Raw genomic sequence first — 24,514 nt, 5'->3', positions numbered from 1 at the left:
AAAATTTGATGGGAACATCACTGTGTAAGAGTAGCTATAAAAAGTGGGTGTGGTTTTGATTGTTTTTCGGTTTTATTTGCATTGAGCATACACCCTTTCCCTCCCCCTTGGAAAGCTCATGTCCCCTTGCCAGATCATGCCATGGGCCACTTCAGTTTTTATCAGCAGGTTTACAAAAATAAGTTTCAATTGCACTAACTTCATCTGGGGGTTCTTCTCAGTTCAAGCCCTAATGCTGTAGTACCCCAGAGCAACCAGGGGCGTGCACAGAAATTTTTGGGGCCCATTAAAAATAACTTTTATGGCCCCCCTCTATATTGTTTACCCTTACGTCCCTACATATATTGCGCCACTCATTTAAAAATTCTCTGGCCTGGGTCAGTAGGTGTTCCTTCTGTTCTGTGCATGCCCCTGTTAGCAACCTCAGTGGCGGATTTGGGGGGGGGGGGTGAGGGGGGAGGATGCGTGCCCTCACTAAGGGATAAAATTAATTTAACTAGACATTATTATTTTTTTTAAATTTAATTTTGAACAACATGAGGAAAACTTTTTAAACTACTTCTTTAAAATTACACACACACAAAGCATATTTGAATACAATATTTTGGTTTGCTATAGGAGTAATTTTCAACGCCGATCCCAGGGTGTCGGCCGCCCGTGTGCAAAGACCTAATGTGCCGCCCCCTCAAGAGTAATTTGCATATTTCAACTAATCTTTAACGTATATATAAATCTTTCTTTAAATTTCTATGCCAAGTTCGAATTTAAAAAAAGGGGGAGGGGGGACAGAAGAATGATCTTATAAAAAGGAAGAAATTTTTCATAGTAAGAAACTCCTTAGGTGAAATTTATATATATCTTTGAAGAAAGTAATAGATACCAAACTTTACTAGTCGTAAAAACGCATTTTATAGTCTTTCTTCGGTGACATCAGAGAAGGGACAGAGGAAGGGGAAGTGTGGGGAGAGGTGTCAGGGGTTCAGGTGAGGAGGACTGCTCCAAGAAAATTATCGAAATTGGCGGATGAAAAATATTTTTAGTTAATCTTTAGTTGTGTTTGGTTGCAAGGACAAAAGAGTCAAGTATATTCAAGGTGCATGGAGAAATTTTCGAAATTGACATCAAATATCGCAATTTTAGGAACTTTTTCGAGACTTTAGGTGAAAGTAATGTTGCAGTTCTTTCCTAAAATTCTTTCAAAATTAAAATCAATCTGAAGCTATTTTTTAAGACCGTAGCTTAGGAAGGATCGGCGTTCTTCCCGAAAAATCTCTGAAACTGAAATTTTAAACCCGCAATTTTGGGTTACCTATGACGTTGTAAGAGGGAGGGAGATTCAATTGTCTCCCGTCGAAAGATTTTGAAATATAAGTTCAAAACGCAAATTTAGGCTGTCTTTGGTGACGGTAGAGGATCTGGCGGCTATCCTCCGATAATTTCTCGGCACTATTTTTTTCAAAAACCCGTTTTTGGCTAGATTTGAAAACAATAGGGGAAACGTGAAAATATTCCGAACCAAAATATTTTTCGGAACTGAAATCCATTGTAGGTTATTTTTGGGAAGGAAGGATTTTGGGACTCTATAGCGGATATTTCTGAAATCGCAATTTTATATTATCTTTGGTGATGTTAACAAAACTGGGAAGCTTCTACGGATCTTTCGGATATTTTTCAACATTAATAGCTGAAAAATATAACCATAGACTTTTGTCCACCTCATCTCGACGATTCATAGATATGCCCTTGCACCGTAAAAAGTTACATAAGCCTGGCAATTCTCCTCCTGAATTCTTTAGAAAAATAAGTCCCAAAATCTTATTTTAGGCATTGTTTGATAACGATGGGACGAAGAGGGGGCGGGGATTCAGTGGGCCTTCACAAACTGTGTTTTTGAAACTGAAGTCACTTTCAGGCTAGTTTTAGCAGGAAGCTCCACGGCACCACGGAACCGTCTAAAAACGAAATTTTCAGGTATAGTGATTGCGTTGGAGAAAAGGGGGATCCGGGGTCTTTCCCCAAAAGTTCTTGAAACTGATGTTTGAAAAGCGCGATTTTAGTTTGTTTTTCAATACATTAAGTGAGAGGGGGTGGAATTAGGGGCTTCTCTAAAAACGCTAATTGAGACTGTCTTTGGTAGTAATGTTTGCGAATGGATTTCGGGGTCCTCCACTGCAAAAATTTCGAAAAATGCCAAAGCAATTTTATGATGTTTGATGATAGGAAGGCCTGTTGTCTGAAAACACGTTTTGGATTTTGGAGCCAACATTTTTAGGCTATGTTTGATTAAGTTAAGGGAGAAGAGGTGAATCAGAAATTGGGTCCTTAAGATCGATGGTTCAACCAGCGAAATTTTCCGAAAGTAAAGTCCTAGAAACGCAATTTTAAGCCTTCTTTAGTTTCGTCAAGGAGGTCATGGCATTTTTTGGATCTTCGTTTTGGAGCTACATTAAAATTTGCTTCCCGGGGCAAGGGCCCTGTCCTCCTACCTGATCTGAAAACGGGCAGTTCATTCAAGATTTTAATCAGAAAAATTTTCGCAAAGGAGGAAAAGTACAACATTTTAGTTCTTCATTCATATATGTTACTCTCAAGGGAGTCGCAATTTTCCACTTTCTCCCCACGCATCCACGATTGTTAAAGACATAGTTTGTTGTTTGAAATGCTTGCGAGAATATCTAATCAGTATAAATTTTTTTTTTTATAAATAAAATATGTCTTCATTGTTTAGGTCTATAAAAGCTTGGGGGGTAAACATTAGTGGCCGCCCTCGGTGCTCCTTTTAGATGGCACCATGGCATGCTTCAGAAGGGGGCCTTTCCCCTCCCTGGTATCCATGCCTGATTGCCGGTTCTGTCACAAACTTTGCAACCAAATGGAGCATGTGTGTTAAGAGTAGATATTAATGGACAATGAACCAACACAATGTTCCCTAACATTCTATTTTTCTTAAACTAGGCTATGCTATCGGGAAATCGACATATACTTTGACTATTGAACATTTAAAAATCAGCATATTTATTCTACTTATTATAAGTTATCTTGTGAGAAATTCTTGAGGAATTTTGCTTGATTATAAGAACTATATGATGTGGCTTGCGGCCGCCCCTTGCTTCGGCCGCCCTTGTGCGGCGCACACCTGCTAGGATCGACCCTGGTAATTTTGCAATTGCAGTATGCAATTAGTGTGAAAGAATGCATAAAACTTGTGGCTTTCTAATTCAAGGGTACGTAATATAGCGATTTGGTCATTAATTCTTTGATAGAAAAAAAAGTGCTCATGTTTTATTCATTCTGACAATCTTTCTAAGTAATACTGTGCCGTATTATACCATTTTGTTAAAATTCTGCGAGATTTAGTAGTCTCAACCACATTTAAAGTCTATATTATTTCTACTTTAAAGTAGATAAATTGACTTTAAAAGGTGTTTAAAAACATTTTAAAGGAACCTAAAAAGAACCTTTTTTCTTTTAATAAAAAATGACAGAGGGGGGCACAGTTTTTACTTTTTGGTGTCCCTCCCAAAAACTTTCTGTATCCCTTCCCTCAGTATCTCCCATCCCATGTGGGAGCTATGCTTGTGGTATTATTTTCTGCCTGAGTAACAAGGATTTAGTTTGATGATAGTGACTACATTTAGATTTGTCTAAGGACTCTCAAGAATCATAAGTTTTATAGTATTAATGTGAAATATGATGCAGGAGAAAGTTTTGTAATGGAAAGAACATTAGTTTTTTGATATTAAATGAATTGCCAATAATTATCTTAACGCCATGGGTGCTCACAAGGAAGGGACGTAACCCCCTCCCTCACTGAATATTTGGCAGTGCACTTCTCTGAGAGGTAAGAAATGTATTGAAAGAACAAAGAGCAAATTTTTATTTTCCCAATTAAAATTACTTTTTAATAAATATTTAAAAAAAATTCTTTTTAATAAATATTTAAAAAATTTTTTTTTTAAATTCATCTTCTCATGAACCCTGCTGGTGCTCATGATTAACTCTCAAAAATGATTCTGATTTTGCATAATGGAGGTAATTCATACCGAAATGGAGTGGTTTCCTTCAGTCAAAAGTACTAATTTTAGTCATTGAAATAAATAGAATATGATAAAAAAATAACATGTGCTGAGAAAATACTTTCATTTTCCCAACAGTTTTTTAAATTATTTTTTTAAAATGTCCAATTTTTCAAACAATGCGTGGTCTTTATGACGTCGCAAATGATGCACTTTGCCGCATATTTCTGCTAAGTTTCAACGTTATGATAATCAAGCAGCGAATTGAAATTGCGCTCTGCACTTGCTATCAACTACTATATTGTTGCCAATACACCTGAGTAAAGATGCGAATTAAATATTTTACTCTGTGAAAATGGCATTTCATTATTTGTGATGTCATCACAAAGAAATGTAAACCATGAAAGCTCACCGATTTAAGTAATTTTTTAAAAATATTAAACTTAAACAAATTATTTAAAAAATGGTCAGATCCTATTTTTTAAGCATGCTCTTTCAGAAAAAAATACTTTTTGAAATTTTGGAAACAACCCCATTGCTGACATTTGTGAAAAGCTAAATGCTTGGTTAGTTCCTAGATTTTTATGAATTCAGGGGCGGATACAAGGTGAGGGTCATGGGGGTCATGACCCCTTTAAGCCGTCAACAATTTTATCTGTTTACATTGTGTTCAAACAGTATAAAAGTAAAATGTAAACAATTTTAGTAATCTTTTCAATTCATTAATTATTTTTAAAAGTAGAAATTTGAAATATTCCTTTTTTCTTTTTGCTTATGAAATTAATTAGTAAAGTCTATGCTCTACTAAGTGCAGATTTGATGCTTTTATTGTGACACTCGAGCATTTTCAGAAATTTTTCATAGCCAAAACCTTCGGTTTATCCATGGGGGGAAGAGGGGGGGGAATCATTCTTCAGCATGATCTCCCTAACATGGTAGCCTGTATCCGCCCCTGCAATGAATCATTGAAGAAACTGTTTCAGAAATTTCGTTTTTGGGTCTTCACACATATTTATATTTTCATAGACATGTGTGAACACTTTCTTGCAAATTAAGTGTGTAACGACTTTTTTCTTTTTCTGGTAGATTCCAACAAACGATCCTCGTTGGTGAAAGCAATGGAGAAGGGCAAAGACTTCGTCCCCTGGTTTGGTCTGGAACAGGAATACACTTTGCTCGATACTGATGGACATCCATTCGGGTGGCCAAAACAGGGTTACCCAGGACCCCAAGGTATTTATTTCATGCAGTTTCCTGATATTTATTTCAAAACCTCAGAAACTCGACAAACACAGGAAACGGAACACATGTGAGCTTAAATGGATATGGATTTATCAGAGTACCACATTTCAGCAAGTAAACACACCAATAAACACATCAATATTGACTGAAACAGATATTGACTTACCAGAGTTCCTCATCCTCATTTCAGGTTTTGGGAAGTAAGCACTTTTATTGCAGTACATATGGTTATAGATTAGTTCTTTATTGAAAAGGGTTCAAAGGGGGACTATTAGGTTCGTAAGGGGACTTTCAGATTTAGGTTATGATGCCAGACTTAGGTCTTATTATTTAAAGCCTGGAGCAAAGGAGTTGTTTAAATTGATCAAAACGAACGATGTTAATGTAATTAAATTTTTGCACAAAAAGCAGGATAAGAGGTCATTGATTTAAGCTATTCAAATCTCAGGCTAACCCAAAAATTTAGAAAAATTACTACTTTAGGTGAGTTGTGGGCACTTGGAACATCTTACCTAAAGAGTAAGGGGGTGGATAGTTTTAAGGAGCTATTGATCTTCATTGGACACTAATTGACTAGGATCTGCCTAGCTAGGTCCAGAACCCGTTACTGGTTATCACATTTGTATTTGTATTAAGCAGTCTTCAATTTATTAGTTGAATCATACAATTGCTCCAGACTAGTGGGGTTGTGAAAAATTTACTTTATCTTTCAGTTTGTTGATACTCTCTGCTTCAAAGAGTTATTCACTATTCTAGACTGAAGAGGCCATAACGAGGACAAAATTTCAGTGTCTGGGTCTGATAAATGGGCTGTCGGTATATTGTACGCATATAATTCTTCAATTTGACATAGTGATGAATTGTCAAGGAAAGGATGTTGATGAATTGATTTCACTACTAAATGCTCAGACAATTCAATTAAAACCAGAACATAACTGATTACTAGAATGTTAATCTATCGAAATAATTACTAGAAAACCAATCATGCTAGAAGCTTTCTTCATCTTTTGAGTTTGTGCAGTTAAGTGATTATTGAGTTTATTGGAACCACTGTCCTTTTAAATTTCAGGTCCTTATTACTGTGGTATCGGTGCAACCAAGGCCTATGGACGTGACATTGTCGAAGCACACTACAGAGCTTGCATGTATGCTGGCATCAACATCGGTGGAACTAATGCTGAAGTCATGCCTGCACAGGTAAGAAAGAAAACGATGTTGTGCTGGGAGCCCTATCTTACTTTCTTGTTGAAACCATAATTATGGGTGCTACCATAGGCAGTTGGTGCACCAAAGTGGAGAGTCAAAGGAGATGTGTGGGGAGAGGAGAGAGGTTAGGTGAGCTGACCTTTTTTTTCCGTAAAATTGGAATATATTAAATTAAGGACATTGTTCAAATGTCCTTCTTAAAAACATTCGGAATACCACTTCAAAAAACAGGTCAGATCTATTAAGTTTTTATGAAATAACATGAGAAAAATATAAAATATAGACTTATTTAATCTAATTTTCTTCTTCTTTACACTTGACTTAATCAAAAACATCGTTTTGCAATTTATCATGAATTTTGAACTTAAAAAAAGTAGAGCAGCCAGGCTCCTTTACTTTTGGAGCAGTTGAGAGTTAGTGAAGGGGCAGTTGCCCTCCCCTCCTTGTATGAGTCTCCTATGGGTGCCACTTTTCTGTTTTGAAAACTGAACTCAGTCTTATAAAAAATGACACACTGATTTCCATCCTTCAGTTTATTTTCCTTTAATTAAAGTCCGACAATCAAGTCTAGCAATCTGAAAAATAATTCTATTTTGTTGATACATTTTGATTAAATTTGCTTACAACTACTATTGAGAATAGGAGTCCTCATTCAGAAACCATGGTACCAGTACATTTACGGATAACGGAACAAGTCTACTTTCGGATCACTACCGATAATTTCAACATGATGGGTGCTAAAATTTGCGAAACAAGTCTCAACAGGCGTTCCAAAAAGTTCATGAAAGTTTATACACTTTTTGAAACGCCCGTTGAGACTTCTTTCGCAAATTTTAGCACCCATCATGTTGAAATTATCGGTAGTGATCCGAAAGTAGACTTGTTCCGTACTTTCATGAAAGTAAATGAAGTATACATTCCGAGAATAAGTCCAGCAAATTCAGTACGAAAACAAGGTTCAAAATTGTAGGATGGACTCATTGATGTGCCGTCAAATTTCCAATTTTTTTTCTTCTCTGAACAACAATTTTAAATCAAACAATTTTCCTCGATTTTCTTCAATTCTTTTTTAACCAAACACTAAAGAAATAGATACTGACATTTCAATATGACTTTATTTTGTTCGACAGTTAATTAAAAACTTTAAATTGCACTAAAATTCCGGCTATATAAGAGCGGAAACGCTGAACTCTTGGTTTGTGAATCTTTTGTAGTTTGTTGCATAAAAATTAGATCTTGTCAAAAAAAAAAAAAAAATTATAAAACTGCAGGATGTTGAAAAGCAAAACTTCAGTGGGAAAAAAATGAATGACTGCGGGGAGACATGTCTACAATGACTAATATTAAACTTTTCTCTATCATTCAAGTTGTTAGTTACTGTAACTGAAAATGATTTTATTTGTGTGTTAAGGAGTAAAACCCAGACTAGCTGATAATGAACTGCAAATATGTAATGATTCATTTGGGAGAAGTAAAGTATAACCATGTTGAATAATAGGTAATCTGGAAAATCTGAGTAATGTGGGTAATGAGCAAAGAAAATTTTTAAAGAAGCAGGTTTACCGTTTATTATGATAAAAGAAATAAAGTTTTGTAACAAAATGAAATAGAATTGATTATACAAATTAAATTACGTAATTTTTTTCCATTTCTTAACAAAGAACTGGTCCATTGTCTTCTGCTTCAAGTGCATGAGTTGTGCAAATGAAGAGCAATAATGCTCATGCTTCATTTCATTAATAAATCAAAACAGAAAAGGGATGTCTGGCATACTTTTGTCATCTATTGTAAGTTAGTTTTGCTGAACAAGCTTGCTTATTTGGTTTCTGTTGGGGAAAAAGTGCAAAAGAGACTTCAAATTCCAAATCTCCCTATTATTTCTGAATCCAAAACTAGTTTCCTCAAATATCTCAAACCCATTTTTGCAGATACTGCTGTTGCCATATCCATATTGTAATTAAAAATTTCCTGGATCATAATTTTGTTTTCTTTTGCTTCATATAGTGGGAGTTCCAGGTGGGCCCCTGTGAGGGTGTGTCCATTGGGGACCAAGTGTGGATGGCTCGCTTCATCTTGCACCAAGTCGCAGAAGAGTTCGGCGTGGTAGTCTCTTTCGACCCCAAACCCATGCCTGGTAACTGGAACGGAGCTGGGGCCCACACCAACTTCAGCACCAAGCAGATGAGAGAAGCAGGAGGGCTCAAGTAAGCATCCATTATTAGAATTGATAAATGATTGCTGTTTGGTTTGAAAATATTTTTCTCCTTCGTAATGATGATAATCAAAACTGCTTAGGAGTCATCCATAAAATGAAGTCGTGCTTTGAGGAGGGTTCTTGGTTCGTAGCAAGCAAGAGGGAGGGGGTAGAAAAAGTGTGACATTACACACTTTAGTAAAAATATGCGACTAATATGTTCGGAAACTCGATCCCCCCCCAGTAAACTCTTCAAATATGCATTAAAAAAATCATTAAAAACACAATATTACGAGTTTTTTTTTTTTTTTTTTGAAAATTTTTCAGTTTTAGAATGTTATCACCCCAAAATTTCTAGAAAAGGCAACCCAAAATTTTCGGATCACAAACACACCTGAACTTAGATATAAAGTATAACTTTACTTGTTGTATAGTTTGGCTCTGAAAGGTTTCAGCTCAACCTTGGGAATATTTATTTCCTTTTGGGGAGTTTAGTGAAAAAAGACAGGTTCTTGGCATAGATTTCAGTTGGGATATTTTTTCAAAACTAGTATGCAAGTAAGACAACTAAACTTGATACCTATCACCTCAAAAAGTAAACATTATCAAGGCCAAGTTTTGACTTGTCAAAGAGTCACACTATAAACTATTTTCTAAACAGTTTGAAACTTTTATGTTAGAATCTCTTGTGAACTGTCCATAGTTAATTCAGCTATTCTATCACAGATTTATAGAAGAAGCCATTGAAAAATTGTCTCGCCAACACCAACGCCACATTCAAGCTTATGATCCTCAAGGAGGCAAAGACAATGAAAGAAGATTAACGGGGAAACACGAAACTTCCAGCATCCACGACTTCTCTGCAGGAGTTGCCAATCGTGGAGCCAGCATCCGCATTCCTCGCCAAGTGGCCGAAAAGAAGATGGGATACCTGGAGGACAGGCGACCTTCCTCTAACTGCGATCCTTACGCCGTAGCGGACGTTATGATTCGTACCATTTGTCTAAATGAATAAAGGGTGGAAAAGTGAATGTGGCTGAAAACTCGGCACTCAATGTATATTTTTTAATTTTAAAGATATTTTAAATCAAAATTTTGACTAAGGGAAATATCGAATATTTCACGAGGAATTGTTAACCCAGAAGGCCTTTTCTCCCCAGAGATATGCTTTAACAGAAGCATTTCTTAATTTATTTGCTAAAGATCAATTTCAACAATGAAACATTTTAAAAGTTTTGTGATCAAACATATTTTTTTAAGTAGGCGGAAAACAAATAGATTTTGAACACCCTTAACTGAGAATTATGTTCATTTAACTATCATTTAATTAAATACTTAAAATATAATATTTTCAAAAACTGAAAAATTTTAATGTCATAACTAACTATAATAACTTTGTTCCAACATCGAAGTGAAAAAATACTTAATTGTTTTGCAGTTGAGATGAGGGAAAAAAAATTTAAAATTTCCCAGAGTGCATTAAACTATGAATTATGCCCAATGCATTGACAGGGAGGGGGTGAAAAGGTTTTCTAGGTTAAATCTACAACGACATTCAATGCCGATGACTGTTTTATCACTAGGGCTGAGAACTTTCCTACGAGATTTAATATTTTAATGATTCAAAACATTTGTATACTTTCAAAAACGCTTTTTTAATCTTTTACACTGCCAAAACTTCATATTTTTCTAACTGCAGAATCAGTTATGTTAGTAAACTTTTGTAGAATGAATTTCTCAACTGAAAAAATTATCTTGCTTTTGACTTTTTAAATAAAGATATTTTATCAGCAATTTGTTTTGAAAGATGTCACATTTTTCGACTTCAAAAATTGCATTTATGTAATCAAAGTGCCTTAGTTTTAGAAAAAGGTGTTGTGATGTGAATTATGCGTTCTGAAATGTATATTAAATGTTATTTTTTTCAAGTAACAAACTGTCTCTATTCTTTCTGGAAATTACTTTTTAAAACAATTTTTTGTTACGTGAAATGTCTTTTTTAATGTGAAAGTTAGGAAACTATTGTAAAACGGAAAAAACCTCATGCAGACCTAATAGTGACAACTGCCTCAAAAAATATAGTAAATTATAGGAATGTTTTGAAGAAAATTTTGGGATCTTTTGAGAAAAATAAGAATTTTTACAAAAGTATAAATTTTCCAAAAAAAAAAATAGCAACTTGGAATTGTAAGAATTTACAGTATATTATTCAAAAGTTTTTCTAATCAGAATTCAATCATCTAAGAACTTAAGATCCGTCGATTAAAAAAAGTGAGGTAGCCTCGAAAGTTTCACCCTTGCTCTAAAGTAAAAGTTAACTGATGCCTTAGCCTGTCTGGGATTTAAAGCTTGGTGAAAAAATAAAGTTATATTTTTTCATTGTAAACAGTTTCGGTTGATGGAAAAGTTTTACCCTCTAAATCTTGTTTGACAATAGGTAGCTTGATAATTAGCTTTCATAATAAATATTTATTTATGTTGGAATTTTTTTTTCGTATCAAAAATAATCAAATTAGTGTCTTCCAGGAGTGTTGTGTTCACAAGAAACCCTTATATCAATGCATTGATTTAAACTTGAAAATGAAATTCCGACTAAAAGACTCGAAAAACTTCACATTCGCAATCCAATATTCCCATTTTTATGTATGGTGAAGAGCTAGTATCCCAAAAACCAAAATATACAATTCAGCAACTGTAATAAAAGGTTTTTCTTGAGCTTAATTTCCACACAAAAATAAAACATTTGAAGCTTAAGTTTTAAATGCATATTTTTAATAGTAGTACGAAGCTATGTATATGATTGAAACGTAATATGATTGAAAAACGTAAGACAAAGATCCATATCGCAGTTAAGTTAACCGAATTCAAATTTGCCACGTGTTTTAGATTTGAAATTCTTTCTCTTTCGCATATCATGAATATTTTTTTTTCCAACTATAAATGAATGTTTTATTAATAAAGTCAGGGCGAATACATGCTAACTTTAAATTGGTACCTTACAAAAATTGTTTGGTACCATCAATTTCTCAAATCCAAAATTTAAAGAAAATGATTTTTTTAAAGGAACAACTCGCAGATATTTTTAGGGAATAACTTTATCAAATATAAACAGTGTAATTAATAAGTTTAATATAAGAACACCTAAAACAAAATGATACAGAGAACCTAACAGTGAAATTTAATGTATTAATCTTTTAACAGGAAAAAAAAAATCGACCTTTCAGTTCTGTGTCAAACCTTTCCCACTGTCTTCCAAAATTTTTGCTTTCAATTCCTAATAAAAGAACAGAACTTCTCCACTACATTTTGCATGTAAAAATGTTGATGTAGTTTGTGGGAGTTTTAAACTCCCCTCATTAAATCATATACAAGTGTATTTTGAAATCTTCATATTAAACATAAAACAAAATCTAGCCACGTAATTTTTTTTTAAATAAATTCTGCAGGAAGTATCTTAAAGAATTTTAGACAGCAATAGTTCAATTTTCAAAATGTTTAATTTAAAAATAAATTACAGTAGAACGTTATGTACAGTAATTTAAAAATTAGGGAATGCTATTACAATACAGCACTTTGATATTTAAATAATTTTACTCTCTAATTTAGTCCATTATTTTTAATGTTTCTATAGCTTGAAAGACTTTATTTAGCTCTCCTTCTGTCAAAGAAATCTGTAAAAGAAAATCATTAATTAGTACAAGTATCTTTAATATAAAATGACAATTTAAATAGCAAAAAACTAAAAGCACAGTATGGTTTTGGTAACATGACAAACATGTTAATTACTAGGAGAGTTCACGGAAAAAGGAAGCGTTACTGTCATTGGGTTATTAACTTTACAGTTATAATGCAAAGCAAATCCTACTTATATCTATGCTAATACAACTTCATCAATTCAGCACACTTCAAAACCTTTACTTCTAAATAATTTTAGCACTTATTTTTTTCACTTTCAAATTTTTAGTTACTTTTGGTTTTTGAATTGAGTCAAAAGTGACTGGAAGGAATGAAGACAACCGTATCGGTCTGGGGAGGGTGTTATAAAATTATTCGCTTTACTTTAACTTTTAACGGAAAAATTTCGCAAACAGCAATTTTTCTTGTTATGCTTACCATATATATATGGTGGCTCACAATAATCATAAGGGCATTTATATGTTTTGTGTATAACATGTTCGGTCAAGCTACACAGGTCCTGTTTGCTTAATTGGACCAGCCAGTTATTAGGACCGAAATGGTCCCGTTTCAATGTGGTCCTAAAAACCGGAATTGACTGTATTCAGAACCCAAATTTACATTAGATTACAAGCTTTGTTTTAGGGCTTTGAAGAACTAATTTTTCAACAAACCATCCACCAAAAGGATATTAAGTTATCCTACAACCTTTGTTGGGTGACTTTACATCCAGATACTCACACTTTTCTGCATTGAAAATGGAGAAACTTGTGTGCAAATTCTTATGTTGCAAAAATAACTTTGCCAGTAAAATACTGCTGTTATCCATTAAATCACAATATGTCCATGGGTGGAAGTTTGGTGATGTGTTCAAGACGGAAAATATTTTGAGCCCCCCCCCTCCCATGCGTGCTTAAGTAAAAATTTGTGATCATAAATGTTGTAGATTTTGAGTATGGGCAGTTTTGGAATCTGTGTTTACTTTGAATTTTTCACTTTTGACTTCTCTAACAATATGAACCTAGTAGTTTTAATTGTAATATTTAAAAGTGTTGATATCGTAGTTCCAAAAACCACCAATAATTGGGGGTCTGGGGGTTCTCCCCGAATTCAAAAACTTCAATTTTTTTAAATTGAAGTCTAAAGAGCGCAATGATAGGCCATTTTGGTAAAGTTCAGGGAAAGGAGAGGTTCAGGGTCCCAAAATCCCAATATTGGGTGATCTTCAAAAATATTATAGAAAGAGGGAGGGGGCGCTGGCTCTCCCCGAAATTGAAGCTTTAAAAACGAAATTGTACTCCCTCTTTCATAACATTTACACACTTTTTGAATGCATTATTGAAGGGACGGAGTTCAAGAACTATACTTCGGCAATATTTCGAAATTGAAGTTATGTTCCAAAAATGCAATTTTAGACGATGTTGGACGATGTTAGGAGTAAAAGCAATCGGGGCTCCAAGCCATTAGTTTTTTTGCCAATCTTAAATCTTTTTATTGCAGCAATAAAATCACTTGGGACATAAGATTTTCACTTTTGCAACATAAACCAGTTTTGATCGGAAAGTCTTCCCAAGATAGCATGAACAAACCAGAAAAGAAAGAAAGGTGGGGGGGAAGGGTATGGGCGATTAATGAACTGGCAAATGAGAAAAAAAAACAAAAGGACACACACCTCCAAACAAAACAAGCCCATGGCGGAAAATCAAGAGAATGTCGATGTAAATTCGTGGTTATGGAAAGGTCCAGCAATTAAAGCATATTTTCAAACACTCAATTTTTCTTTTTTTAGTAAAAACTGAAGGAAAGTAATCGAATTTCTTTCCGTCCCGACCTCCGTCTCGGAAATTTTGTCCAAGACGGAAATCCGTCCTGAGACGGAAGGTCTTGCACCGATGAATATGTCATTACAGAAACAAATTGGTTTCAAGAACAGTTGACTCATTGTTTAACTAGTTAATCTATTCTTTTAAATAATGTTAAACAGACTTAAAGTAACCTTTGTACTGATAAGATACAGTGGCGGATACAAGAGGACGGTCATGACCCCCCCTAAAACCCTAGACAGTACTATCCATTCATTGAGTTAAGTACTTCTTAACTAATAATAAAGCTGAAAGTCTCTCTGTCTGGATGTCTGTGACGCGCATCGTGCCTATACCATTCGGCCGATTTTCATGAAATTTGGCACATAGATTGTAGCATGGGGGTGTGCAGCTTGAAGCGATTTTTCGAAAATTCGATCTGGTTCTTCTTCTACTCCAATTTTAATAACAAAACTATTATAAGATGGGCGAGATACGAAATTATCATAACATGGAGCCGTAACATGGGGTACAAGCCAATTGGCGAGAAAATTCACCATACATTATTTGTAAATATACAGGCAAACCAAAAGACCTTTTAATCTTTCTATTACGGGCAAAGCCGTGCAGGTACCACTAGTTATGAATAAAATGTAATTTCAGTAATTTTTTTAAAGTAAATATTTAAAAGATTACTAATTAATTTTATAAGAAATGAAAAAATGTATGTTTTCACTCTACTAAGTGCCTTGTTCATGGCCGATTTGGTGCTTTTTTTTTGACCCCCAAGCAGTTTCAGAAATTTTTTATACCTGAAATCGTAAGTTTGTTCAGGGGGGGAGGGGGAGGGTCCATCTTCAGCATGACCCCTCCTAAAATGGTAGTCTGTACTTTGATAAGATATGAGTAAACTAAATGCTAATATCCGACTTAAAATAACAATTTATTTGTTGCTCAGAAACAAGCCAATTTCATAGATAACTTTTAATAACCTAGATTGTCAATAAACATGGAGTAAATATTAAGGGAATAATAAAGTACATCATGTGACATTAACTAGTACAGTTGACTCTCGATAACTCAAGCCTTTTTTAATTTCACGGGGTAGCCAGAGAAATTAATATTCTGGAAAATCTGGACTAAGAATATAAAACCAGTCTTGTTACAAACAAAAAGATGGTTGGTGAACTGTCAAATAACATATGCATTGCATAAGAGTAATATTTCAAGGCAAAAAACCAGGCTTCAGTGGGCTACATGAAGAATATTCATAAAAACCAACTCATAAGTAAACTTTCTCAGAATTAACAATTGTGATATTTTACTTTTGAGAAAATCTAGATTTTATGGGTTAAAAATAAATGACAACTATTGATTAATGTCAACATCAATTATTAAAAGTTAAAGTGCATTCTTTTTTATAATTGAAAAGGGGAGAAAAGGTATTCATTTAATACAATTTCGTATTTGTATTAAATGAATATCTTCTTAATGTCCTAATTGTATACAAAGGAACACATGTATACAATAGAAAATTAAAATATACTTAAAAAAAAAAAAAAAAAAAAACTTGAGAAATTTAACACTATTATAGAATTTTTTTCTTTTTTATCCTTTGCATAGAAACTCAGCTCCTCAACTCTTTTTTAATTTTACGTGAATTCCTACATACTACAAAATTTAGGCTTATTGTATGACAATACCTTCTGAAGATTAGAACTCTTGCACTTCTTTTGGACCAAGACCTTCATGAAATAATTTTGACTTAAAAAATTCAAAGTTCAAAATAAAATGGTATTCATTCAAAATGGCTACTTACTCAATTATAACTAGTTTTCTCTGGAAAAGTTATTACACATAGCTTTTAATAAATAATATTTTTGAAAAGAAAAGCTCTCACTTTTTCAGAATGAGATTCTCTAACTGCAGCAGGCACTTTACTTTCATAATCTGGGACTTGAGTTGCTTGCCTCAATTTAGAAACCTGAGAGTCCAACTTCTCCTTTTTCTGTTCCAGCCGAGATATTTCTTTACTTATGTCGATATGACCCTAAATTAAGAGAGAGGGATGAAAAAAAACTTTTCAGAAAGTACAAAGTAATAGATTTTTCAAAATGATGAGATGAATAATTAGACTGCATAGTAATTTTAATCAATATGTGATTGCTGGCTTTTGGCAAGCATTAGGATACCAAGAAAAATTCAGCAAAGATTCTCTCATTTTAAAAGCAGACGAGTCAGAATCATGCAAGCGAAACATATAAAGGAGGTATGATGGGGATTGCCCCTCCCTTGAGAAACTCAGCACCAGTGATGTTTTGGAGTTGAAGGCCTAAAGACACAATTGTAGGCCATTTTTGAGGACAGAGGAAGGCATGGAGTATGAAATTCCCGCCCCGAAATGTTTCAAAATTGAAGTTTCAAAAAATGCAATTATAGATGGTCTGTGACGATGTTAGCAGGAGGAGGAAAGCTTCAGATGCTTTTGCCATGGACATTTTTCAAAATTGAAGGGCTAAAGATGTGATAGTCTACTATCTCAAGTGATGTTAGGGAAATTTTTGGAAACTGCAACTTTAGAAGACATTCCATGATGTAAGAGAGAAAAAGGTTTCATCCCAGAATTTTTCCAAAGTTGAAATTCTAAAAATGCAATTTTAGATTACCTTTTGTGACATAAAAGGAAAGCAGTAGGTTTGGACCCCCACTCCCATTGGCTATATCTCTATATTTCATTTGTATTCAGTAAAAATGCCTCTCCGTCCACCCCATACATAGTAAATCAGATTCGTAGCAAAAGGAGAATGTAATAAAAATAAATCACACTCTTTTTGAAAATGTTCTGAACCCTCCATTGGAATCAAGAGTGATATTGTTGGTAATGAGAGTGCAATGCAAACCAACAGTTGAAAGGTGATTGTAAATTGAAATTTTGAAAGTGGAGAGGATTAGATTTCACATATACATAACAAAGCACTTTTAAATGTAAAATAAGTAAAAAGAATATTTCTGAAAGTTTGCATAAAAATGTCCACAAAAGCCTGAATGGAATTACTTTTAGAATTATTTTACAAAAGAAATTTCTATGCAGTTAATTAACCAACTGCAACACAAGGCAAATAAAATGTAAGAAGTGATAAAAAGTATGACCCTTGTCTCTTATCATTATAACAATATATTACCATTTCAAAATTATATACTTTGAGCAAAGAGTAATAGTTACTACATTCATACCTTCAATAACAAATGGGCTTCACAATTTTCTGATACAGTTGTTATTGCACAACCCTTAGGTATCTCCACAGTTATTTTCACAGTAGCTGAAGAAGTTAGGGTTAAGATTATGTCACATAGACCATTCAACATAACTTTTGTGTCTTCATCATCACACTTCAAAAATACTAAAGCGAAAACAATAAATATTAAAGAACTTACAAACTACACAATTGAGTATAATTCAAAAAATGTTTTATTATGTTCTACTTTTTTTCCCATCACTTATTTAGCATTCAGCCAACAGTAAAATAAATTTAACACAAATAAGGTAAAAATTGCAATGAAAACGTTATAACATCTAAAAGGCATCAAAGGTGTAGTGAGGCCTAGAGTGGTGCTAATTTACACTGAATAAATAAAGCTCTTAATATCAGCAGGTTTTACCCATAGATGTAGTATAACTAGATGCACAACTCCACAGCGAAAGCCAATGGCCACCATTGAACAGGTAAAACTTAAATAGATGGGGGGGGGGGGGGGCACAAAGCTGACTTGCAGGCAACAAGTTATCCTTTCAAATTTTATGAATTTAAATTTTTAATGCACTGAAAATCTTGCATGATTCTAAAATTAATCTGCCTAAAGTACTCTCTATTACTATTCCACTAAAATGATTCCCCAAACTTAATAAAAATAAATAAACAAACAAAAATTAAAAAAATATATGAAATAACAAAAAACAAGAATAGTGTTCAAACATATGAGTAATGTTATGTAAAAATTGGTGCTCAAACTTTCATTGAACTCATGCTAAAAAGAACTAATAACAACAATAATAACCTATGTTGAAAAAGAAGAACAACGACAAAATAAGTCTTAGAATAAATCTTACAAGATCAAGTCACTACAAAATACTCACAATCGAGTTTTTCGTTCTTCGGAAGGTTGTAGTCCGCTCTCATGGAGCGAACTTTATGAACTATATCCAAAGCAAACGTGACTGCTTTTTCCAGTTCAAAATTCTTCCACGAATACTACCAAGAGAGGATAAACTTAATTAGATCAGCATTTCTATTAAAAACTAACTTTGGAACATAACTAATGCAAACACTTGGCTAACAGCTTTAGCAGGAAAAAGGTTGCAAAATAAAATTTTCATACCTCACTTGGCAAAGGATATTTTGATACAACAATACTGGGTATGGTATCACCTTTGCGCCTTGGTAGCCTCTGGAACAATTCTTCCGTCACAAATGGCATAAAGGGGCTTAACAATCTCAAACCAGTATCCAAGCAAGAGTAGAGCATCTCTTTTGAAGTTTCTATGGCATCAGCATCATTACCTTGGAAAATAGGCTTCAGAGATTCCTGTATAGCAAGATAAAATACAGTCAATTCACAATAACTCGAACCTAAAGGGACCGACGAAAAACTTATCGGAAGTTCGACTTACTGCTAGTTTCGGTATTCAACATTTTAATAGTCCATCAAATATTTTAATTAATATGTACATATAACGGAAAAATTACAGAACTTAAAAGTTTTTAAGCAAAATATGCACAATTTAATCAAAAATATTGAGAGAAAAAATCAAAAGCATGGTTTTGATTTTGATACTGTTGGAACCACTTGAATAGAGCTGATTCTACTTCAAGAAAGGTGCACATCTTCCTTCGTTTCAAATTCGGATTCTACCGCTTTAGAAGTTTCTCTTTTTCTTTTAATATCATTGACAGAGTACTTGTTTCGACATCTTTAATAGTAAAGAAAACTCTTTCTTTCTCAGGAACTTATCAGAAAATGATTGATCTAAAGAATAAAGGGGGACGCATCTTAACTTAGGTCAGCCTAATAAAGGTACAATCAATTGATTTGATAACTTGACATTTTAAAGCAAATTCGTAGTCCAGCAACATGTCGAAGTGTAAACAGTACAGTACAACAAAAGAAAACAAGCTAACTTATTTCCGCACATGTAACTCCTTTATCGCACATTGGCTCAACAGGTGCTCTTCTTGCTTTAGAGGTCTATTGTGCAGGAATTGCCAGTGAAAGTGAATTAATTTTTCTCTCATAGGCAATTTCCTTTTTTTCCCGTTCTTTTGAAATAAATTTCGAGTCATTTTTGAAAAAACTTTGCAGTTAAAGGAAGTTAACTTCAGATATTGAGAACAATAAGCATGGAATTAAAGACAAAGGGGTCGGGACTTGATAAAAACTTCGAGATATAGTAATATTCGAGTTATCGCAAATTGACATTGACGAGATGCTAACCTTAGTGTGCTTTACCATCAATCTAGATTTAATATTAACATCATAATGTAGAGTTCAATCTACATTATGATGTTGATTACCTCTTGTACCTTCTTGTACCAGGGTCTTCAATTGGAATTAGAGTCAGAAATGATTATAAATTAAAATTATTTAATTAAATAATTATTATTCAATTATATAGTAACCCCCTGTTACATTGTGCCCAGTTACATCGCTCATTCTCATATAAGGCGCTTTTCCTCGGTATTTAAAGTTGTGATTGTTTAATCTTTATTTCACAAAAAAGCTACTACAGTACACTCCCGATTATCCGCGAGCGGTTTATCCGCGGGGCGGATTATCCGTGAATCAATCAACAATCACGAACATGTATTTTCGCAGTAAAAAGCAAATACCAGTGGCTGTTTTTTTTTTTTTTTTTTTTTTGAAAATTGTAAATTTACACTCAGTTGATTTTGCTTGATTGATTGATTTAATTTAATTTTATTATTATTATTATTATTATTATTGTGCGTTCTTCATCGTACATACACTTGTTTGTTATTGATGTTAAGTTCGGTTGTGCAGAAATACAAAACATTTGTACTGTACTCTATATATATTTTCACTGTTTGCAGAAAGTGTTATGCATCAATACAGTTAAGAATTTGAGATAGGACAATTTTTACCTGATTTGTCCCCCATTTTAGTCTTTTTGCGGTTATCCGCGGTTTTTATTATCCGCGGCACTTGTGCCACCCAATTCCGCGGATAATCGGGAGTTTACTGTATAATATTTTTAAATACTTTTTTATATTATTTAAAAAAGCAATGACTGGAATGGTTTTTTTTTAAGTTATTCAAATACAAAATTAACTACAATTATTGTAGATGTAGATATTAAACATTTGAATGCTAAAAGAATCGCTATCTAAATGTCTCAGTTATACCACGGTTTCTGATCATGGGTGCCCATATGCAAAATCGTAAAGGGAGGGGGGGGGGGGGGGCTCAGATATTTTAACCATGGTTTAGCAGGATATTTTCCCCATGGAAGCACATTTCAGGACAGATTTGAGTCATTAAAATTTGACATTTTTAATTCAAGCGCGATAAAAAAGGGGGCTACTGTAGTTCTTAATAGTTTCTCTCTGATTCTATCTGAAGATCCTGGTGCAAAAGGAGACAGCTCTACTTAAGCCAATGGGACAGCTCCAATACAAAAAATTATTTTATTAATGTTTTTTTTTTAAATTTACTTTAGGTCAATAAAAATATTCACTTGTTCCGCATTTTTTGAATACATAAAGCATAAATGAATTAATCACTAGGTAAAATAATGCTTCAAACAAGAACAATGATTTTTTTTTTTTTAAAGACTGCTACTTACCAAATACACATCACAAAGATCATAGAGCCAAAACGAGTAGCAAGCAGTAGTAGCAGCAGGGAAATCATAGGTTTCAAAGCCATTGTTGCAGGCCTCCACAGCAGTTGACAATCGGCTCAGGATCCACAAATCCATGCTACTTTCTTTCCCAGTTAACTGAAAAATTATGGTTACAAGTTAATATTATGTTTCTGTTTCCCAAAAAATAAAATATGTGTTGCAAAACAAATTGCAATATTTTGTCCAAGTTTATACAAAAAAAAAAAAAAAAAAAAAATTGACATTATGTTCTGCAAAAACAAACTAAAACCCTTACCGAAAATTTCTCCTTTGGAACAAAATCAGGACTCAAAGACATCAAAGCAAATTTTGTGGCATTCCAAAGTTTATTGCAAAAGTGTCGATAGCCTTCGACACGATTTATGTCTAAATTTATGTCACGACCTAAAAAATGTAATGCAAGAGTATGTAAAACATGTACATTATAAATACATTATTACAAATTTTTAAATGCAGAATTTTGCTACTATGTATACACTATATTTATATATTTTTTCATTTGATTCTATTCATTTATCTAATTATGAAAAAATTATAACATCGGTTTTGGAAATTTTCAGGCTTATTTCTTATTTTTTAAATAATAATAGATATGATTAAAACATAATTTCAAAAGATATCACCAAGCAACTCTTAATAATAATGCTTCTTCTTTTTTTTTTATACTATTTAATTCATAGACCATAATATAGCATTGAAGATACTGTAAAAAATGTTTTTGTTTGTCTAACTCAAACTTGGAAGTTAGTATGAAATCAAAAATTACAAGAATGAAAATTCTTATTTCCTTTCATCAGTAAAGTCCTTTGAAGTATGTCTGAGCTTAGCTTTCTCCAAGTGTGCATACTTTTTCGAATTACTCTCCCATCTCAACAGGCAAACTAAGAGGAAAGTTTGTCAAGAAAAGGATGTTTGTACATAAGAACTGGTTTATGCCATTTAAGCATAAACATGCCAACAGTCAAATTAAAATTATTTAATATATTTTTCAAAACAGAAAGGTGGCAAAATAACAGAGAAGGTGAGGATTACATGTAAATTTAAAAGGATAATTCTGTACCTCAGAGCCAGACTGACGTAAGGCCAAAAATTGTGATTTAACGTGCATTGTATGTAGAAGCCTATTCTGCATAGAGCCATGTGAAAAAATCCTTTCCAATTTTTTACCAGGGTTAAAAGAGCACCTTTGCATGCACCAGAAAAAAGTTTTTCCTCTCTCCAGTAAAATTACCATAATTTGACTTACGTCCTTCTGGTTCTGAAGTACAGAATTTTCCAGCAATTTTTTTTACCAAAATAAGCTTTCCTGATCACTAGAAAACATTTGTGTCAGAGAAATTTAACAATTTTTTGAATTCTACATAGCAATGTGTATTGATAAAGCTTAAAGATCTATTGCATCTTCAAATTGAAGGCAAGTAAAAATTAGTAAATAAAAGTAAGAGAAACAAAATAAAACAACTAATTTAACTAAAAAAAAGGTCAATATTAAATATTACTAATTATTGAAATTTATGTCGAATAAACAAATTAATTAACTGAGGTTTTTCTTTACTTTCATAGTCTTGAGCTTTCTAATGCAGAATTTCTAAGCTTATAGATTTTCTGAATATCTGAATATCCACACAAATCAAGTAGGTATGCATCCAATAATTAAATGAAGCATAGCGATAAAAGGCACACAATGAAAATGCATGTGAATTGAACTATAGCATTTCATGTGTTTATTTTGATACCTTGAGCTGTATATGCACAAAGAGCAAAGCGTAAAGCGTCAGTTCCACACTCTGGTATTCCACTAGGAAAGTCAGATTTCTGCCCTTGGGTGGCTTTTTCAATTTCTTTGGGATCCAGATTGGAGTCTTTCAATGTTGCATGCAAGGCCTGCAGAGCAAATGATCATGAATTAGGATTTTATGAAACAAGCTCAAAAAGTTAAACTACAACATAACTCAAAATCACTAGTAGTCGATCTTTTTAGTTTTGTCCTAACCATTTCAAATCCAAAAAAAAAGAATAAAATCTGGTAAGAGCTTTGCTACAGTATTTCATTAGGACTACAATATTGAATTTTGTAACATTTGATAGCAATAATTTTAAATATTTCATATAATAAAATGTTCTATGCGTCAAAACTTTTTGGACAGGTTCGATTTGAGCATTTCCCAACCCAAGGATGAGAAAACATGATTTAAATCACATGCTTGGTTAATAATCAGATCCATGAGAATAGTGATGTGGATCGGGTAAATACCCAGTGGGTAGGTAAATATTTTTTGGGTATTTACCCGGGTATTTACCCAAGCCCTGGGTAAATACCCAAAAACTGGGTATTTTACAAAATAATGCAAAAAGTAAGTATGAATTTTTTTTTTAAATCTAAGTATGAAATAATTGGTAAAACTGATACATACATATGTATTACACAGTTTATAATATTTTTTATTGGAAGACTTGATGAAATTATCGTGAAGAAACATATCGTGAACCAAAGAATCTTTCTTTTCAATGTCATAATTGGACAAGTATAAGCAATTCAATGATGAACTTCAGGATTTCAAAATCACAATCTAGGTTAGTCATATCCAAAATGAAAAAAAAAAAAAAAAAAGGAAGCATGGGGGATGCTTGGAAGAATTTACTAAGAAGTTATTAAGACTATGATGTTATTTATTTATTTATTTTATTGCCGTTTAAGTGGTAACGTAGCAAATATAGAAACAGTTTTCATATTAATAAGTGAAAAAAAAATATTGTTTTCTGTTGCCTTGCTCATTTGCATTTGCTTCCCAGTACTTCATGATGAAAATTTATCTGAACTATTTTTAATACACGCAATTAGTGATGTCAGGTGGGAAGGTAAATATATTTTTTGGGTATTTATCCTAAGGCAGGGTAAATCCCCTAGTAATTGCGCGCGCATTTTGCCAAAAAAAAACTTTAGGTGGTATCAAAAGGTGATGATTTTCTTTTTAAAACATAAACTGTTAAATGAAAGATTAAAAATATAAAAATTTATATATTATAATTTCTTTAATTAAAGGCATAATGAAATCTTATCAAAAAAAAAAAAAAAAAAAAACTGTCAGAACTTAGAATGAACTATTCTAAAACTTAAATAGGATGGCAGGATAATTTAATTTTTTATGGGGTAAAGCAAAAGGATTTAGTTTAATTTTGTCACATAGATGGCACTAGCACAACTTTTCATTGATTTTTCATAATATCATGTTACTAGTTAGTTTTGGCTTTGAGTTGTAATCAGTTTGTCCAAAGCCTCCTAAATACTAAACGCATATCACATTTGCTTTAAAAGTGATCCTCCGCCGGTACACAAACAAACGCTACTACCTGACGGCAATACATGGATGGTGTTGCTATAACGATGGATCCAAACAATTCAAATCAAATCGTTAATTGGTTAATTTTAAAATTTTAATTTAGACGTTAACCAACTGTT

At 33.2% G+C, this 24,514-nt stretch overlaps 2 protein-coding genes across 3 annotated transcripts in view; one reads left to right on the top strand and one right to left on the bottom strand.

The window, feature by feature from the left end:
• The window catches only part of LOC129223949 (glutamine synthetase-like), a 111,818-nt gene extending 101,224 nt beyond the window's left edge, over positions 1-10,594 (top strand). For both annotated transcript variants that reach the window (XM_054858334.1, XM_054858333.1), the window contains exons 4-7: positions 5,103-5,249; positions 6,328-6,455; positions 8,469-8,668; positions 9,385-10,594. In XM_054858334.1, the coding sequence (XP_054714309.1) occupies positions 5,103-5,249; positions 6,328-6,455; positions 8,469-8,668; positions 9,385-9,673 (764 nt within the window). In that variant the 3' untranslated portion in view covers positions 9,674-10,594. The remainder of the gene's footprint in view (positions 1-5,102; positions 5,250-6,327; positions 6,456-8,468; positions 8,669-9,384) is intronic.
• Positions 10,595-12,092: 1,498 nt separating this feature from the next.
• Positions 12,093-24,514, bottom strand: part of LOC129223948 (valine--tRNA ligase-like) — a 69,404-nt gene continuing 56,982 nt past the window's right edge. Inside the window, exons 20-27 of the mRNA XM_054858332.1 lie at positions 22,791-22,938; positions 21,311-21,438; positions 20,995-21,150; positions 18,513-18,719; positions 18,271-18,385; positions 17,370-17,536; positions 16,036-16,185; positions 12,093-12,329 (exon numbers count right to left, since the gene is read on the bottom strand). Coding sequence (XP_054714307.1) covers positions 12,261-12,329; positions 16,036-16,185; positions 17,370-17,536; positions 18,271-18,385; positions 18,513-18,719; positions 20,995-21,150; positions 21,311-21,438; positions 22,791-22,938 — 1,140 coding nt within the window. The 3' untranslated portion in view covers positions 12,093-12,260. The remainder of the gene's footprint in view (positions 12,330-16,035; positions 16,186-17,369; positions 17,537-18,270; positions 18,386-18,512; positions 18,720-20,994; positions 21,151-21,310; positions 21,439-22,790; positions 22,939-24,514) is intronic.

Source organism: Uloborus diversus, chromosome 6 (assembly GCF_026930045.1).
Source record: "Uloborus diversus isolate 005 chromosome 6, Udiv.v.3.1, whole genome shotgun sequence".
In the NCBI taxonomy this organism is placed as follows: domain Eukaryota; kingdom Metazoa; phylum Arthropoda; class Arachnida; order Araneae; family Uloboridae; genus Uloborus; species Uloborus diversus.
The sequence above is the reverse complement of the archived record's forward strand: the minus strand, read 5'-3'. Positions and strand labels throughout refer to the sequence as shown.